Source organism: Choloepus didactylus, chromosome X (genome assembly GCF_015220235.1).
Source record: "Choloepus didactylus isolate mChoDid1 chromosome X, mChoDid1.pri, whole genome shotgun sequence".
Taxonomy (NCBI): Eukaryota; Metazoa; Chordata; class Mammalia; order Pilosa; family Megalonychidae; genus Choloepus; species Choloepus didactylus.
Window position 1 is genome coordinate 169,395,938 of NC_051334.1, and position 17,974 is coordinate 169,413,911.

General features: G+C 44.0%; 1 protein-coding gene across 5 annotated transcripts in view; it reads left to right on the forward strand.

Annotated features, from left to right (window-relative positions):
* The window catches only part of LOC119523736 (G-protein coupled receptor 143-like), a 28,044-nt gene continuing 10,070 nt past the window's right edge, over positions 1-17,974 (forward strand). The window contains exons 1-5 of one of the 5 annotated variants that reach the window (XM_037822555.1): positions 1-738; positions 1,765-1,931; positions 5,332-5,441; positions 6,413-6,507; positions 17,330-17,422. In XM_037822555.1, coding sequence (XP_037678483.1) covers positions 6,413-6,507; positions 17,330-17,422 — 188 coding nt within the window. In that variant the 5' untranslated portion in view covers positions 1-738; positions 1,765-1,931; positions 5,332-5,441. Of the gene's footprint in view, positions 739-1,764; positions 1,932-2,021; positions 2,473-3,955; positions 4,115-5,331; positions 5,442-6,412; positions 6,508-17,329; positions 17,423-17,974 lie in introns of those variants that run through there. The other 4 variants (XM_037822554.1, XM_037822553.1, XM_037822552.1 and 1 more) reach the window with 4 other exon arrangements.

Below are 17,974 nucleotides of genomic sequence, written 5' to 3' on the forward strand. Positions count from 1 at the left end.
CTGGGGGGCACTTCCAAGGAACCAGTGCCCAGGGCAGCCAGGGGCTAAACTGGGAGGGAAGAAAGGAGGGAGAGCAGATGCAAAAATGAACTTTATGTGCTTATAGGTCTGCATGGTTACAGCACAAATATCTCCAAGTTCATGCCCAACTGCCCACGGCTCAGCAGCATCTTTAATTCACACATCTACAGCACTTCCAGATGTTTCTGCTTCCCAAGTGTGTGGGTTGCAGTATCATCTTTCTCATATTTGTAATTGCACTATTTCAGGAAAAAGTGTCTGCCATCCCACTTTTATTCCTCAGATTAAGTTCAAGCTCTTTTTTATTTTTGAGACAGAGTTAATCATTTAGCCTTGCATGCATGCTTCTACAGTCTGCTTGGAGACCAATCTTTTTCCTAGTCATCTGGATGGCATGGGCCCACGGATTTCCATTCATAACAATTTCCTCCGCAAGGTCATTCTGCCCCGATTCCCCTGGGTGCCTTGCCTTGAACCCTCAGCACATGGAGTCAGCCAGAGCCCTTGGCAGATACCTGCAGGTTTGCACAAGGGAAGGGGGTGGGGCAGCACGTGGCATGCAATGTCAACAGTTGTCATGTAGTGAGCATTTTGCATGGATCTGCCTTCTAAACTCTTGGGCATTAGGGGAAATATGAAGGTACTTCTTTTGTCTTTCTAGCTTTTAAAGCACACTCCAGACACTAACTTCCAGAACCAACCTCTTTTTGCCAAGAGGTAAGGAGACAGAGTTCAGTGGTCCAAATTAGATATTAGGGTTCATGCTTTCAAAAGGACAGACAAAAGCGGTTCCATGACATATTCTATTGTTAGAAGAGCCGTTAAGATATTTTAATTGTTGGTTTGTCCAGCTCTCATTGAGGCGGCTGCAGGCGTGCACAAGGCTGCGTTTATAGACGTGCCAGGCCTCGGTGCTTTTGAAGTTGTGGAGTTTGCAGCCCATTGTTAAAGACTTCTGCTTCCCGTCTGGAAGTGGAGTCTCTTGTCTGCCTTCCACGGGGGTCCCGACAGGAAGCCCAGTCTTGTGGCCCGAGAGGAAGGAACCTGAACTGAGCTCCAGCTTTGTCTTACTTAAACTTGCAAAGCAGGGGGTGGATATTTGGGGTGATCGCTGGGGTGGAATTGTGTGTCAGTGTTGCATTTAAGTGTTTAATACCAGAAGAGCAGCTGAAAACAGTGGTGAAGCCTGAGTGCTGGCTGACTGAAACAAACCCACCAAGGGGAAGGTCGAAAGGTGTCTGCTTTATGCTCAGAAATGGGCCTATTAGCTTTATCCATGATGATAAAGCATGACAGAGCTGATTCTTTTCTCAGGTTCCTTTAAATAAATCCTTGATTATGAAGGCCATAACCTAGAGGGCTGTTTCTATTTTCAACCTTGCCTATTTTTTTTCTTTAAAAATGACATGTAGTATGTTTATTGTTCCCAGGAATACTGGTCTAATTTTGCAGCTTTTGTGTATATAGAATAGAGCAAAATTTTTCAATGTATAAAAATGTATACAAAAAAATTAAAGCAGTTTAAAATTTTTTGAATAAATTAGAATAACTTTTTATTTCTTAAATTCTAAACAGAATTACTCCTGAAAACTAATTTAGAATGTCAAAAATTTAACCCCATAGTATTGCAGCTGAGTAAAAATGGACCAGAATTGAAGGGTGTGTGTGTGTGTTTGTGTGTGTGATGCTAAGTGGTTTCCCTTTTATGATTTATTTTAACACTTCTTTCCTTAATTTTAATAGAAAAATCCTACCTCTGCAGGATTGTTTCTCTTGGGACAGGAGACCACAAAAATGCACATTTTCATAGCCACCTCTGCTTAGGAGACATGGTTTATAAACGTCCATCACAGTTGATGAACTGTTCCCCTCACCTGAAAGGCATCCAAATTAGGCGGTCAGAGTCGCAGGTGAGACCAGTTAAGAGGAGAGGACCGGTTTGGGGCCCTCCCACCTCCTCCGCCCCCCTCCGCCCAGTAGCGTGGCCTCGTGCGGCCTCGTGCAGCCTCGTGACCTCTGCAGGCTGCGCTCAGCCCCGGCGTCCCGGCGCCCTTCGGGTCCAAGGGAGGGGAGCGGGAGGCCCGAGGGGTCTACGCGGCGCAGGGCGGGCAGGAGGCGGGCGGCGGGGCACAGGATGCCTCCGCCGCCCGGCACATGACCCAGGCCGCCCGGCGGGACCTGCAGAGCCGAGTCCGCGCGCAGGGTGCGTGTTCCCGCGCGGGCGCATGGCCTCCCCGAGCCTCGGCACCTTCTGCTGCCCCACGCGGGACGCGGCCACGCACCTCGTGCTGGCCTTCCAGCCGCGGGCCTTCCACGCGCTCTGCCTGGGCCTCGGCCTCCTGCAGCTGCTGCCCCCGCGCCGCCCCGGGAGCCCCTCGCCCGCCCCGACGGCCCCCGCCCCGGCCCGCATCCTGCGCGCTGTCGTCGCCTGCGACCTGCTCGGCTGCCTGGGTAAGGGCACACCCCGCGGCCCGGGACCTGCCCTGTGTCTGGGCTAGAGCTCACGGGAGCCAACTAGGAGCGCAGAAAAGGGGGAGGCTCCCTAGGTACCGGGCCGGAAGACTAGGAACTCTGCAACGTAGGATGATCCCTAAAAATCACGTGCCAGGGACATTGTGTGTTTATTGCATGCTCTCCAGTGAAACCTTAGACAATGCGGTTAAGCAAAACCCAGAAAATATAATGGATCCATAATTAGTCCTCTAGGGAGAGACTAACCGTTAGTACTTTGTGTGTATATATATTCACTATAACATATATTCTTTTCAATTTTGCACGGTATATTCTCCCTGTCTCTGTTTCTGCCTCCCCCTTCCCCCCACTCCCCCTCCTCACTCCCCATCCCCTCTTCCCCCACACTTCTGACCTGAAATCGCTTCTTTGCCCAGGTTTTTCAGGTTTGGTCTTTACACCACAGGTCAGCAAACTACAGCCCGCTGGCCAAATGCTGCCTGCTGCTCGTTTTTGTGTTGCCTAGGCGCTAAGGAGGGTTTTTACATTTTAAAATGGTTTTAGAAAAAAGAATAGCATGTCCTGACACAGGGCTGCTACATGACATTTAAATGTCAGTGTTTATAAAGTGTTATGGGCCCTCGGCTGTGTCCCTGCGTTGGTGCGTTGTCTCTGGAGGCCTTTGGTCCACAGAAGCAGTGTTCAGTGTTGGGCAGTGGCCACGTGACCGGCAAAGCCCGAAATATTTACTAGCTCTCCCTTTCCAGAAAGTTTCCCGGCCCTCCTCTCCACTATACCATGACACCTTTTACAGACCCTTAAGAGAGATTTTGCTGACCATTCTGTTCAACTTACTATTTTGGAAAATGTCCAACATTTACAAATGTAGAGGGACCAGTGCAGTGACCCCACCTGCCTGCACCCACCTTCCCGCTTGCTTTAGACCCGCACCATCTCCCTTCACACACCCCTACTGGAGTAATTTGAAGCAATTCCCAGACTTCACATCATTTCATCCACACAGGTCTCAGGGTAGAGCTCTAAACAAGACACTTAAAATATATATAACCACAATTCCATTATTACCTTAAAATAATTAAAACTAGTTCCTTAATAACATCAGCATAAGTTCAGTCATTCCTTAAGTGTTATTTTACAATTTGCAGTTGGCTGACGGGGACTGACATCTTTTGGAATTGGGCTTCTGGGTAATGTTGGCTCTTGAAGCAAAGGCTAAAGGCTGTGAGGTGTATTTAAATCGCCCTCAGTTCTCCTGACGTCCAGAGCAGCAGGTGTCCCACCTTGAGCAGGTACCTGGACACAGGTGTGACCCGGCCCAGCTGGTTCTCCTGTTCTGTCCCAGGCGCAGAGAGGCGGGAAAGCAGTTGGAAAAACCAAGAACCTTGACTTCAGAGAAGTGCTGTGGAACCTCCGGTCACTTCTCAGGCTTGAGGGGTAGGGCAGGAAAGCATTTCTTCCTTTCCATTAGGCGTCACATCATTCTGGTGCAGGATGTGCGCAGTATACAATTGGTTTTCTTCCTGATTCTGCTTAGTCATTTTGGAAATAGTACTTGATAGTAATGTAGTTTCTGTAGCGTGAGTATTCTGGAAATAAAGCTATACCCAAACATCTTTCAAGGGTTAGCAAAATAATATTTGTATATCCTTTAGCGTTTAGAAAGCAAGGTGGGGAAATATCCCAAGCATGGGTCAGGAGGGAGCTGGGTGAACCCCTCACCCAAAAACGGGAAATATGAATGCCGACCTCTTAGGGCTTTTATCGAACTTAAAGAAGTGTTATATGCTGGAAATTAGAAATTAGAAAACACCCTACAGAAGGAAAGCACTGTTTTTGTTAACAGTGGCTTCATTATGTGGGGATATGTCTTAAATTTCTCAATGTACACTTCTTCTTTAACAGTGTGTGTGTATCATATTTTTTATTGTGAATATAACATATATACCTAAAAATGATAACTTTCCAAGTGCAACTTAACAAGTGGTTAGAGAGCAAATTTCAAAGAATGTAACTAGAAATTTGTTCAATAGCTACTTGTTAACAGTTTGAATAAAGGCTCTATAACAAAGAATGGTAATACATACCATGGTGGCAGGTACTGCTCTGAGAAGAGTTTGATATTTTGGTCTACTAGCAAGCAAAACTCACCAATGACAAATGACAAAAATGAATTATTGAGAGCTCATTTGTGAAACTCTTAAATGTATTTTTATACTTTTTATTTTGAGTAATTTCAAACATGCAGGTTGCAAAAATAATACAAAAACAATACGGACAACTCCTGCCCAAATACCAGATTTACCAACTTCTAACATTTGGCTGCATTTGTTATATCATTCTATTTATTGATCACTCTATCTATTATCTGTCATCTATCTATCTTCTAAACATTTGCGAGTAGGTTGTTTATATCGTGCTTCTGTAATGCTTAATACTCCCTGTATACTTCTTGAGTATTATATTTGATAACCACATTAAATGAGGTTATCAAATTTAAGAATATAAAGCATGCAGTCTATTTTCTAATTTTTTCAGTTAAATGTATTTTCTTAAAGAATGAAGGAACTATATTTTTAGACTTCAGAATTGCACTTTCTTAATCATTCTTTTTTGCGTGTGAGTAATAATTAACAAATTTAGAATGCAGCTGAGAAATACAGATTACTAATTCCCTTCTTTCTTTCTTTCTTCCCTCGCTTTCTGTCATCTACCTATCATCTTTCTGTCTGTCTGTCTGTCTCTCTATCATCTATTTGTCTAATCTGTTTTTCAGGGCAATAAATCAGCTTTAGATTTGAATTAGAAACAGATACAAAACATCATCTAATTCTCCCTTAGGTATCATAGTCCGCTCCACAGTGTGGCTGGGATTACCAGATTTTGTTGAAAACATCTCGGACGTGAACGGAACAGACATCTGGCCTGCCGCTTTCTGTGTGGGGAGCGCGGTAAGAGCACTGCCCTCTGTCTGCCCTCTCCTCCCTGCGATGACGGTCCCCAGTCCCCATTCAGACCAGCAGCAGCAGGGCCTGGGAGCTTGGGAGGGCTGGGGATCCTCAGGCCCACCCCAGCCTCACTGAATCAGGAACTTGGGGGAGTGCAGCCAGCCACCTGTGCCGGAAAAATCCTTAGGGGATTCTGGTGCCCACACAAGTTTGAGAAGCACAGCTCCACCGTTAATTGTCCCTCTCCTCTCCTTAGGCACACACACACACACCCTTACCTTAAAAGAAACCACAAGCAAAACCAGCTGCACACACACACACACAAAGTTCTTGTTCTTTTGGATTCATTTTGCTTAGTGAAATATCTTTAATGCTCTGTCTGCTGAGTTCCTGCTCGAGTGACTGACCTAAAAGTGTCCTGCTGCTGGGTTGGGACCACTGTTCTGTAGCAGAACTGCATCTTCTCTCGCTCCCTACCCTCCTTGCTTTCTAATTGCACCCCGATCAAACACCTGTCTCTGCCGACCACAGTGAACATATGGTCTCGGGCTGCTGCTTGGTTACGGAGCCTTTTCCTTCCCCTTCTACTCAAAAGGTCTTTCCTGGTTTTCCCTGCACATACTCATTGGTTCTAAGAAAAAGAGCTTCTAGTTCAAAGACCCCATGAACCCTTGTGGCAATTAGTGCTGCACATCTTAGAAATTTACTATCATGTGTACCAGTGCACAAGGAGGCAGAGTGCATTAGGCAAGTCCAGCTGCACAGACGGAGGAAACACACCCCACACCCACATCCCTGGCTAAAAGCCATCATGTGGTTTCCAAGGCTGTGTCCACATGTCCCCAGGGGCTGTCATGTGCTGCTTTCCTGACGTCAGAGGAAGCGGGTCTCTGCAACCTCAGTTGACAGGCGGGCTGGGCGGACTCAGGTGCCTGTTTTCAGAAGCTCTGATGCCAGGCTCTTCCTGGTTGCAGATGTGGATCCAGCTGTTGTACAGTGCCTGCTTCTGGTGGCTGTTCTGCTATGCCGTGGACGTCTACCTGGTGATTCGGAGATTGGCAGGACTGAGGTATTAGCCGAGAAAAACGATTCAGGATTTTTGCCATGGTTTTATTTTAAGAGATAATTTGGAGACACCGTTGAGCATTGACAGTTTTGGGGGATGTTGCAGACACAGGCAATCCGAACCTGTCAGCCTGTCCATATGCCAAGGAATCTGTAAGGGCAGCTCATCTTTTCAAACGGAGGTGAAATTCACATAACAAAAGTAACCATTTCAAAGTGAATAATTCACTGGCATTTAGTACATTCACAAATCCTGTGCAACTACCATCTCTAACTGGTTTTAAAACATTTTCTTTATCCCAAAAGGAAACCCTATACCTTTTTTTAGTGTAATTTTATTGAAATATATTCACATAACATAAAATCCTCTAAAATGTACAATCAGTTGTTCATAGTATTATCATATAGTTGTGCATTCATCACCAGAATCAATCTTTGAACATTTTCATTACTCCAAAAAATAAAATAAAAATTAAAATAAAAAAGAACACCCAAAACATTCCATTCCCCTCCTCCCCCATTGTTCATTTACTTATTTACTTTTTTTAAACACTCATTCATTGTTTTTTTAACTTTATCAAAAAATTTAAAAAAAATAAAAATTTCAAACAAAATCAAAACACAGGAATAAGAAAAAAACAAATAACCTAAAATAACTACATTGCTTCCGACATGTTTCTACACTACCCCAAGAAAATAAACTATACCCAAAGGAATAAGAAAAACAAATAACCTAAAATAGTTACATTACTGCCAATTTGCTCCTACCAAACCCCCCAGAAATTAACAAACCATAGTCATTCCTGAGCATTCCCATAACATAAAGTTTACCCTCCATAACTTATCTGTTCTTACTAGATTGTCGTTCCCCCTTCACTATTTGCTGTCTATCACTAGGTCCCCTACATTCTACAATATAAACCATTTATTTTACATTTTTCACAGAGTTCACATTAGTGGTAACATACAATATCTCTCTTTTTGTGCCTGGCTTATTTCACTCAGTGTTATGTCTTCAACATTCATCCATGTTGTCGTATGTTTTACAACATCGTTCCTTCTTACTGCCACGTAGTATTCCATCGTGTGTGTATACCACATTTTGTTTATCTGCTCATCTGCTGAAGGACATTTGGATTGTTTCCATCTCTTGGCAATTGTGAATAATGCCGCTGTGAACATCGGTGTGCAAATATCTGTTCGTGTCACTGCTTTCAGATCTTCCGGGTTTATACCAAGAAGTGCAATCACTGGATCAAAGGGTAACTCTAAATCTAGTTTTCTAAGGAACCACCAGACTGTCTTTCAGAGTGGCTGTACCATTATACAGTCCCACCAACAACGAATAAGAGTTCCAATTTCTCCACATCCTCTCCAGCATTTGTGGTTTCCTGTTTGTTTAATGGCAGCCGATCTAATTGGTATGAGATGATATCTCATTGTGGTCTTTATTTGCATCTCCCTAATAGCTAGTGAAGATGAACATTTTTTCATGTGTTTTTTTGGCCATTTGTATTTTCTCTTCAGAGAACTGTCTTTTCATATCTTTTGTCCATTTTATAATTGGGCTGTCTGTGCTATTGTCGTTGAGTTGTAGGATTTCTTTATATATGCAAGATATCAGTCTTTTATCCAAATATTTTTTCCCGTTGAGTTGGCTGCCTCTTCACCTTTTTGACAAATGCCTTTGAGGTACAGAAGCTTTTAAGTTTGAGGAGTTCCCATTTATCTATTTTTTCTTTTGTTGCTTGTGCTTTGGGAGTGAGGTCTAAGAAATGACCTCCTAATACAAGGTCATGAAGATGTCACCCAACATTATCTTCTAGGAGTTTTATGGTATTGTCTCTTATATTGAAGACTTTAATCCATTTTGAGTTAATTTATGTGTAGGGTGTGAGGTAGGTGTCCTCTTTCATTCTTTTGGATATGGATATCCAGCTCTCCCAGCCCCATTTATTGAATAGACTGTTATGTCCCAGTTCAGTGGTTTGGGGGGCCTTATCAAAGATCAGTCAAACGTAGATCTGGGGGTCTAACTCTGAATTCTCAATTCTATTCCATTGATCAATATATGTCTATCTTTGTGCCAGTACCATGTTGTTTTGACCACAGTGACTTTATAATAAGCTTCAAAGTCAGGGAGTGAAAGTCCTCCCCCTTTGTTTTTTCTTTTTTAGAATGTTTTTAGCAATTCGAGACATCTTTCCCTTCCAAATAAATTTGATAACTAGCTTTTCCAAGTCTGCAAAGTAGGTTGTTGGAATTTTGATTGGGATTGCATTGAATCTGTAGATGAGTTTGGGTAGAATTGACATCTTAATGACATTTAGCCTTCCTATCCATGAACACGGAATATTTTTCCATCTTTTTTAGGTTCCCTTCTATTTCTTTTAGTAAAGTTATGTAGTTTTCTATGTATGGGTCTTTTACATCCTTGGTTAAGTTTATTCCTAGTTACTTGATTTTTTTAGTTGCTGTTGAGAATGGTATCTTTTTCTTAAGTGTCTCTTCAGTTAGGTCATTTCTGGTATATAGGAACATTACTAACTTATGTGCATTAATCTTGTATCCTGCTACTTTGCTAAATTTGCTTATTAGCTCAAGTAGCTGTGTTGATTTCTCAGGTTTTCCAGATATGAGCTCATATCATCTGCAAATAATGAGTTTAACTTCTTCCTTTCCAATTTGGATGCCTTTTATTTCTTTGTCTTGCCAGATTGCCCTGGCTAGCACTTCCAGCACAATGTTGAATAACAGTGGTGACAGCGGGCATCCTTGTCTCATTCCCGATCTTAGAGGGAAAGCTTTCATTCTCTTACCCTTGAGTACTATGCTGGCTGTGGGTTTTTCATATATGCCCTTTATCATATTGAGGAAGTTTCCTTCAATTCCTACCTTTTGAAGTGTTTTTATCAAAAAAGGATGCTGGATTTTGTCGAATCCTTTCTCAGCATTTATTGAGATGATCATTTGACTTTTCCCTTTTGATTTGTTAATGTGTTGGAGTACATTGATTGATTTTCTTATGTTGAACCATCCTTGCATGCCTGGAATGAACCCCACTTGGTCATGGTGTATGATTTTTTTTAATGTCTTTGGATTCAATTTGCAAGTATTTTGTTGAGATTTTTTCATCTATATTCATTAGGGAGATTGAACTCGAGTTTTCCTTTTTTGTAGCATCTTTGTGTGGTTTTGGTATTAGATTGATGTTAGCTTCATAAAATGAGTTAGGTAGTGTTCCATTTTCTTCAATGTTTTGAAAGAGTTTGAGTAAGATTGGTGTCAGTTCTTTTTGGAAAGTTTGGTAGAATTCCCCTGTGAAGCCATCTGGCCCTGGGCATTTATTTGTGGGAAACTTTTTGATGACTGAATGAATCTCTTTGCTTGTGATTGGTTTGTTGAGGTCTTCTGTTTCTTCTCTGGTCATTCTAGGTTGTTCATGTGTCTCCAGGAAATTGTCCATTTCCTCTACATTATTTAGTTTGTTGGCATACAGTTATGTTTATTTGGATCTTCTTTCTTTTTGATTTTGTCAGTTGTAACTAGGGGCTTGTCAATCTTGCTTATCTTCTCAAAGAACCAACTTTTGGTTTTGTTCTATTTTTTTTTGTTCTCTATGTCATTTATTTCTGCTTTAATTCTTGTTAATTCTTTTCTTCTACTTGGTTTAGGATTAGTTTGCTGTTCAGTTGCTAGCTTCTTCAATTAGTTCTTTGATTTTAGCTCTTCCTTTTTAATGTATGTATTTAGAGCTATAAATTTTCCGTCAATACCACTTTCGCTGCATCCTATAAGTTTTGATATGTTGTGCTCTCATTTTCATTTGTTTCTAGATATTTAGCAATTTCTCTTGCTATTTCTTCTTTAACCCACTGATTGTTTAGGAGTGTGTTGTTTAACCTCCAGATATATGTGAAAGTTCTAAATCTTTGATGGTTATTGACTTCTAATTGTATTCCATTGTGATCAGAGACTGTGCCTTGAATAATTTCAATTTTTGAAAATTTATTGAGGCTTGTTTTATGTCCCAGCATATGATCTATTCTGGAGAAAATTCCATGAGCACTAGAGAAGAATGTGTATCCTTGTGATTTGGGATGTGATGTTCTATATATGTCTGTTAATTCAAATTCATTTATCAGATTGTTTAGGTTTTCAGTTTCCTTATTGGTCCTCTGTCTGGCTGATCTATCTATAGGAGAGAGTGATGTAATGAAGTCTCCCACAATTGTTGTGAAAACATCTATTTCTTCCTTCAGTCTTGCCAATGTTTGTCGCATGTATTTTGGGGCACCTTGATCGGGTACATAGACATTTGTGATTGTTATTTCTTCTTGTTGAATTGTCCCTTTTATTAGTACATAGTGTGTTCTAGTTTGCTAATGCTGCCAGCATGCAGAACACCAGAAATGGATTGGCTTTTATAAAAAGGGGTTTATTTAGTTACAAAGTTACATTTTTAAGTCCATAAAGTATCCATCAACAAAGGGTACCTTCACCGGAGGATGGCCAATGGTGTCTGGAAAATCTCTGTTAGCTGGGAAGGCACGTGGCTGGCATCTGCTCCAAAGTTCTGGTTTCAAAATGGCTTTCTCCCAGGATGTTCCTCTCTAGGCTGCAGTTCCTCAAAAATGTCACTCTTAGTTGCTCTTGGGGTGTTTGTCCTCTCTTAGCTTCTCCAGAGCAAGAGTCTGCTTTCAACGGCCATCTTCAAAATGTCTCTCATCTGCAGCTCCTGTGCTTTCTTCAAAGTGTCCCTCTTTGATGTAGCAGCTTCCTCCTTCTGTCTGAACTTCTATAGTGCTCCAGTAATTTAATTCAGACCCACCCTGAATGGGTGGGCCAACATGTCCATGGAAATTATCGAATCAGAGTCGTCACCCACAGTTGGGTGGGGTGCATCTCCATGGAAACACTCAAAGAATTACAATCTAATTAACACTGATAGGTCTGTCCACACAAGATTACATCAAAGATAATGGCGTTTGGGGGGACAGAATACATTCAAACTGTCACATAGTGATCTTCTTTGTCTCTTATAACATCCTTGCATTTAAAGTCTATTTTATTTGAGATTAATATTGTACTCCTGCTTTCTTCTGGTTGTAGCTTGCATGGAATAATTTTCCCATCCTTTCACTTTCAATTTCTTTGTGTCTTTGGGTCTAAGATGAGTCTCTTGTAAGCAACATATTGATGGTTCATATTTTTAAATCCATTCTGCCATTCCATATCTTTTAATTGGGGAGTTTAATCCATTCACATTCAGCACCCCCATACCTTTTAAGCACTCCCCATTCCCCCCCCCCCCCGCCTTTGACAACTACCAATCTGGGTTCTGTCACTGTGTAGTTACCTGTCCTGGACCTTTCACGTAGGGGAAATCGCACAATATTTGTCCTTTGGCATCTGGCTTCTTTCACTTAGCATCATGTTTTCAAGGTCCACTCATGTTGTAGCACGTGCCACCTCTTGATTCCCTTTTATCACTGAAGGATATTCCATTGCACTGGTTTATCCATTTATCCGTTTATGGGCATTTGGGTTGTTTCCATTGTTTTGGCTATTAGGAATGATACTGCTGTGAACACCCGTGTGCACATTTTTGTGTAGATACACGTTTTCATCTCTTGGGTATGTACCTAGGAGTGGAAATGCTGGGCCATATTTAACCTTTTGAGGAACTGCCAGAGTGTTTTCCAAAGTGCCTGTACCATTTTACATTCCTGCCAGTAAGGGTTCCCGTTTCTCCGCATGCTTGCCAACCACAGTTATTGTCAGTGTTTTTTATTGTAGCCATCCTACTGCTTGTGAAGTGTGATCTCTTTGTGGTTTTGAAATGCATTTCCCTGATGGCTAATGAGGTAAAACATGTTTCATGTTTTTACTGGCCATTTGTACATCTTCTATGGAGAAATGTTTATTCAGAGCCTTTGCCCATTTTTTAAAATTGGGTTGTCTTTTTATTATTCAGTTGTAAGAAGAGTTCTTGACATTTTCTAGGTACAAGTCCATCATCAGATATATGATTTGCAACTATTTTTTCCCATTCTCTGGTTTGTCTTCACTTTCTTGATGGTATACTTTGAACCACAAACCTTTTTAATTTTGATGAAGTCCAATTTCTCTATTTTTTCTTTGTTTGCTTCTGCTTTTGGTTGCATATCTAAATGCCACTGCCTAACACAAGGTCATAAAGATTTACACCCCTTTTTCTTTGAAGAGTTTTGTAGTTTTAGGTCTAGGATCCATTTTGAGGTAGTTGTGTTTTCTTTTCCCCCCTGTAATCCTGCTGCTATTTTTTATTATTAGAGAAATTTTAGGTTTACAGAAAGATCATGCAGAAAATACAGAGTTCCCATATACCTATCGCCATTTTTAACATTTTGCCTAAGTGTGGTATTGAGGTAGTTTTTATGTATGGATAAGGAAGGGGTACATTTTCATTCTCTTTTATGTGGATACCCAGTTGTCCCAGCACCAAAATCAATTTCAGAGTACATGGTATATATGACATTCAGGCTGGAGAATGCATTGGGCTCTAAAATTGTAGAATTTCCTCTGTATTTCATGTTGTCATTGGCTTTGGTCTCTCTGGCATAAGGTTTAGTGCTTACTTCACTTATGTGCTTGTTCCTTCTACCTTTTAATCTTAGTTCTCAGTTTCATATGCATCTGTATTCATCCTAGATATACCTGGTTGGGAAAATTCACTAGGGCAGATAGCCAAAGCCAAAACGAGCAAACCCCAGTGTATCAGCGAGGATTAGCTTTGCTATATAAAATACATAAAATAACAGTGACTCAAACAAGATGGTGTTTTTTCCTCCTGTCATCTAAAAAAAGTTCACAGCTAGGCAATCTGGGACTCTTATCATAGACTTCAGGAACCTAGCTTCTTCCGTCTTCCTGCACCACCAACCCTTTGTGTGACTTCCATCCTCAAGGTGCCCAATATAGCTGCTGGGGTGCCAGCCATCACCTGCATTCCAGGCAACAGGAAGGAAGAGGGGGCAATGCCTGCTTCCCACCTGAGCCAGCTCCCTTTGCAGCCTTCCTGGGATTTTCACACAGGAACTTACAGACGGTTGGCCATAACTTAGTCTCAGGGACACACTTAGCTACAAGGGAGTTATGGAGATAAGAGGAGCCTCTGTGCACAGGGAAAATGCTGGGAGAAGAGCATTCCCCGTCCTGCCTTCCCAGAATGCATTTGTTGCCTGCATTCCTACCTGTGGGGGGCCTCAGGTCAGACCAGGCAATGTGAGAGCTGCCTGGACCTGGAGGCCAGCAGAGCCCTCAGGGTGCAGGACAGGCAATCCAGAAGCCCAGGTCACACCCATAGGAGGAGTGTTTAGGAATTTGGAATTTGTGTTGCAGCTCCACCTTGGAGTGGGCAGGATGCTATAGTGCACGGCCTCTGCAGCAAGTCCGGCAGAGCGCGGCTTCCGAGGAGCCGTCCGCCTCCCAAGGGCAATGGCAGGATTCCAGGGCCAGGAAGGCTGTGAGAGTGAGGTGGGCTCTCCCCTCAGAGAGGACCGTGGTGCCCGGCAGAGAATGAAGGCAGGCACTCCGTAGCCACGGAAACAAGCCCCGGACACTCCAGGGCACAGTCCTACCTCCTGCAGCAGGGTGTGAGGTCTCCCAGGAGCCAGCACTATGTGGTTTGAGCCAGAGCCCAGTATGCCGATCCAGAAGCTCCTCTAGCTCCTCTTTTAAGAGCCAGCTTTTCCCAGAGCCCTGGGTGGGGTTGACGCTTCCGCAGGCTGCAGCTGCAGGGTGGGGGGTCCGAGGGCATTCCAGGGCAGGGGCTGGGCCTTGCAGGTATGGCTGGAATTAAAGTCCAGTTCCCTTCCAGATCCTTTCAGCATGTATCTGTTTTCTTTGGCACTAGTCTATTTGCTGACTTTCTCCCACTTCAGCCCACACCACAAGCCCTCCCAGCCTAGGGTTAGGGTCCAGAGTGGAGAGATCCTGCGTCCTTAAACAATCCAAGGCTGTGCGGAAAGCGGCAGCGTTCATTGTCCCGTCTGCTGAGACACCCCTGCCTGCCCCCAAAGGCAGCTCCGGGAACCGCGGTATTTGGGAGGCCACACACGCCGGCCAGGTTCCTTCTTGCCCCGGAGAGAGCTGGTTGCAAAACATTTCTTGTCCTCCCCAGGCTCGTTCCCTCAGGCATCCCCTTGGTTTCCCCACCTGCCCTCTGTCTCACTGTGGAAGGGGGCTCTGCCACAGCCAAACCCTTCCAGCTCCACTGGCCGCCCCCTCCCCATGATCTTCTGAGTTAAAATCCCCAGGAGGTGGGAGTGGTGCTCCTTGCCAGTAATCTCCTGAATTCCGAGCTCTGGCCGGTGCAGCCCGGGGAGCCCTCGCCGAGTCCCGCAGGAGAAGAGCAGAGCTGAAGGGCGGATCGGGGCGCGTCAGCAGCTCTGCGGGAGCTCAGCCGTCCGTCTTCCGGACCCACCTGGAAAGCCTGCGGCCTGCAATCCTCTGTGGACGAGACGAGACGCGCCGTGCAGAAGCTTTGAGATGAAAAACAGGTTGTCGGAGAATGCTGACTACGAAAGGAACGGCGGGGGCGGCGCGGTGGGCAGGCGGGATGGGAAAGCGCCCACTTTCCGGGGCAGGGAGAGCCTGCCGGTTCCTAACGAGCCGTGGCTCGCGGCTTCCCCTAAGCGCTGCGGCGGAGACTTTAAGCTGGAGGCGAGGGCCGGAGGTGGCTTCCAGCAGGAGCAGAGACGGGAGCCCCCTGTGGGCGCAGAGTTTACGGCGTCTTGGTCCGCTGGGGGGAAACGCCGGCCCACTCTGCTGAGGAGAGGGCCCTGCAAACCCACAGCCAGGTCCAGGTTTGCCCCAGGCCCGAGTGGGTGCTCTCCATGCAACAACACCAAGAGCCGCCCCTTTTCCTGTCCATTCTGCCCTCTCTCCAGAGACGCGGGAGTTGCCGCCACCGGCTGATCCCTTCACCAACCTCCCGCCCCGCCTTTCTGGCTGAGATTTTTTTTCAGATTCTGTATTTTTTTTTTCCATCTTTAAAGTTTATTTTATTACTTTTTTTTTTTTTTTAAAGTTCTCCAGCGGATTCTTATCATACCTAGAACAAAACTAAGACCCATCCATCCTGGCAACCGAGGAGGTGGTGATGTGACCCTTGCCACCGGGCCTCCCCCGCTCCATCCCTGGTCTCCAGCCACGCCGGGCTCCGCTGTCCCCCCGCAGGCCTGTGCCCACTGCCGGCCAGCTCAACCTACTGATCTTATTTTCTACTTACTTTTTATTGTGGTAATATATATACAGTATAACATTTTTTCGTTTTGACCGTTTTTGGTCAATTGTAACAATTAGTTTTATTATATTTTGCTGTACTTTAAAAAATTTTTATTTTAGTAATATATATACAACCTAAAATTTCCCTTTTTAACCACTTTTAAATATACAATTCAGTGGTGCTAATTATATTCACAATGTTGTGCTACCATTACCACAACTTTTCCATCACTGCAAACAGAAGTTGTGCACCAAGTAAGCATAAACTCCCCATTCCCCACCCCCTCCCTGGCCTCTGGTAACCGAGTTTCTGGCTCTATGAATTTGCTTATTTTAATTCTTTGTTATGACTAAGATCATACGATATTTGTCCTTTTTCATCTGGCTTATTTCACTCAAGGTTCATCCTTTTTTGACCACTTTTAAGTGTACAATTCAGGGGTGTTAATTATATTCACAATGTTTGTGTAACTTTCTCCACTATCGATTTCTAAAACTTTTTCATTCTCCCCAACAGAAACTGTACCCCTTAAGTATAACTCCCCATTCCCCTCCTCCCCCAGCCCCTGATAACCTCTGTTATGCTTTCTGTCTCTATGAATTTGCTTGTTTTAGTTATTTCACATAAGTGGAATCATACAACAATAGTCTCTTTGTGTCTGGCTTCTTGCACTTAGCATGTCTGTGAGGTTCATCCACGTGGTAGCGTGCATCAGTACCTCGTTCCTTTCTACGCTGAATCATATTCCATTGTATGGACGTAGCACATTTTGGTATCCCTTCTTCTGTTTATGGATATTTGTGTTGCTTCCACCTCTTGGCTATTGTGAATAATGCTGCTATGAACATTGGTGTACAAGGATCTGCTTGAGTTCTTCTTTTCAGTTATTTTGGGAATATGCCTAGAAGTGGAATTGGAGGATCATATAGTAATTCTGTGTTTGCTTTCTCAGGAACTGCCAGACTGTTTTCCATGCCATTTTACATTCCCACCAGTGATGCACCGAGTCCTCTGTATCCTTGTCAGCACTTATTATTTTCTGTTTCTATTAGACCATAGAAAGGAATGATGTACTAATGCACGCTACAACATGGATGAACCTTGAAAACATGATGCTCAATGAAAGAAACCAGGCACAAAGGTCACACATTGTAAGATTCCATTCATAGAAAACATCTAGAACTGGAAAATCCTTAGAGACAGGGAGGAGATACTGGTTGCCAGGGGAAACGGGGAGGGAGAATGGACGTGACTGCTGACAGGTTCTGGCTTTTCTCTTAGAGTGAGGAAAGTGTTTGAAACTGGATAGAGGTGATGGTTGCACGGCATCATGAATGCACTAAATGCCACTGAATCCTTCACTTTAAAATGGCTAGTTTTATGGGATGTGAATTTCACCTCAATTAAAAAAAGAAAGCAGCAAAATAAGGAAACTCTTTGCAGAGGGGTTCCCCCACCATATCCCTTTCTCTGGCCTTCCCAGCTCACCAGAGTTGGTCTCAAAGTTGTGGTTGTCTGATCCTAAGCTGGGGCCATCCCTTCTGCTCTCTCCTAGCACCCTCCTGCTCTACCACATCATGGTGGGAGGCGTGGCCACGCTGCTCTGCGTGGAGGGCATCGCCATGCTCTACTACCCTTCCCTGTCCAGGTAAGGCTCCCAGCAGCCCAGAGTGACCCTGCTTCCTCTCCCTGTATCTGCTCATGCAGGAATGAGTGGGCCACCATCCACAGGGTGGGTGCCTTGGAGGTCAGGTCAGGCCATCGTCCTGGGCCCATGTCATGCCCCGGTACCGGAGCCCTGCAGCTGAAATGCTGGGTGCTTGCTGCAATCCGTGGCTTCCTGGCACTGTTTTCCTTGCCTTTCCCTTTCTTGTTGTATGGGCAGATGCCTGTGCACACAGGTACATGTGCAAAGATTTAGGGATATCCCCTCCAAGTTGATGCCACTTTCTTGTGCCCATGCTCTGCATTTTCTTCTTCAAATCATTTGTTCTTGTTGAGTTGGCGAGTTTAACATCTAAAAATGAGTTCAGGATGATGTAGAAGAAGCGAAGGGGAGCTGTCACAAGAGCTAATGCTTGGCCTTGTATGCTTGCCACATTTTCCTCACTCCTCTCCCACCCTCCGCTCTCCTGACCACAGGTGCAGGAAGATGTGGCCCACAAAATGGTCTGAGGCCTTTCTTCGGGTTTAAAATTCC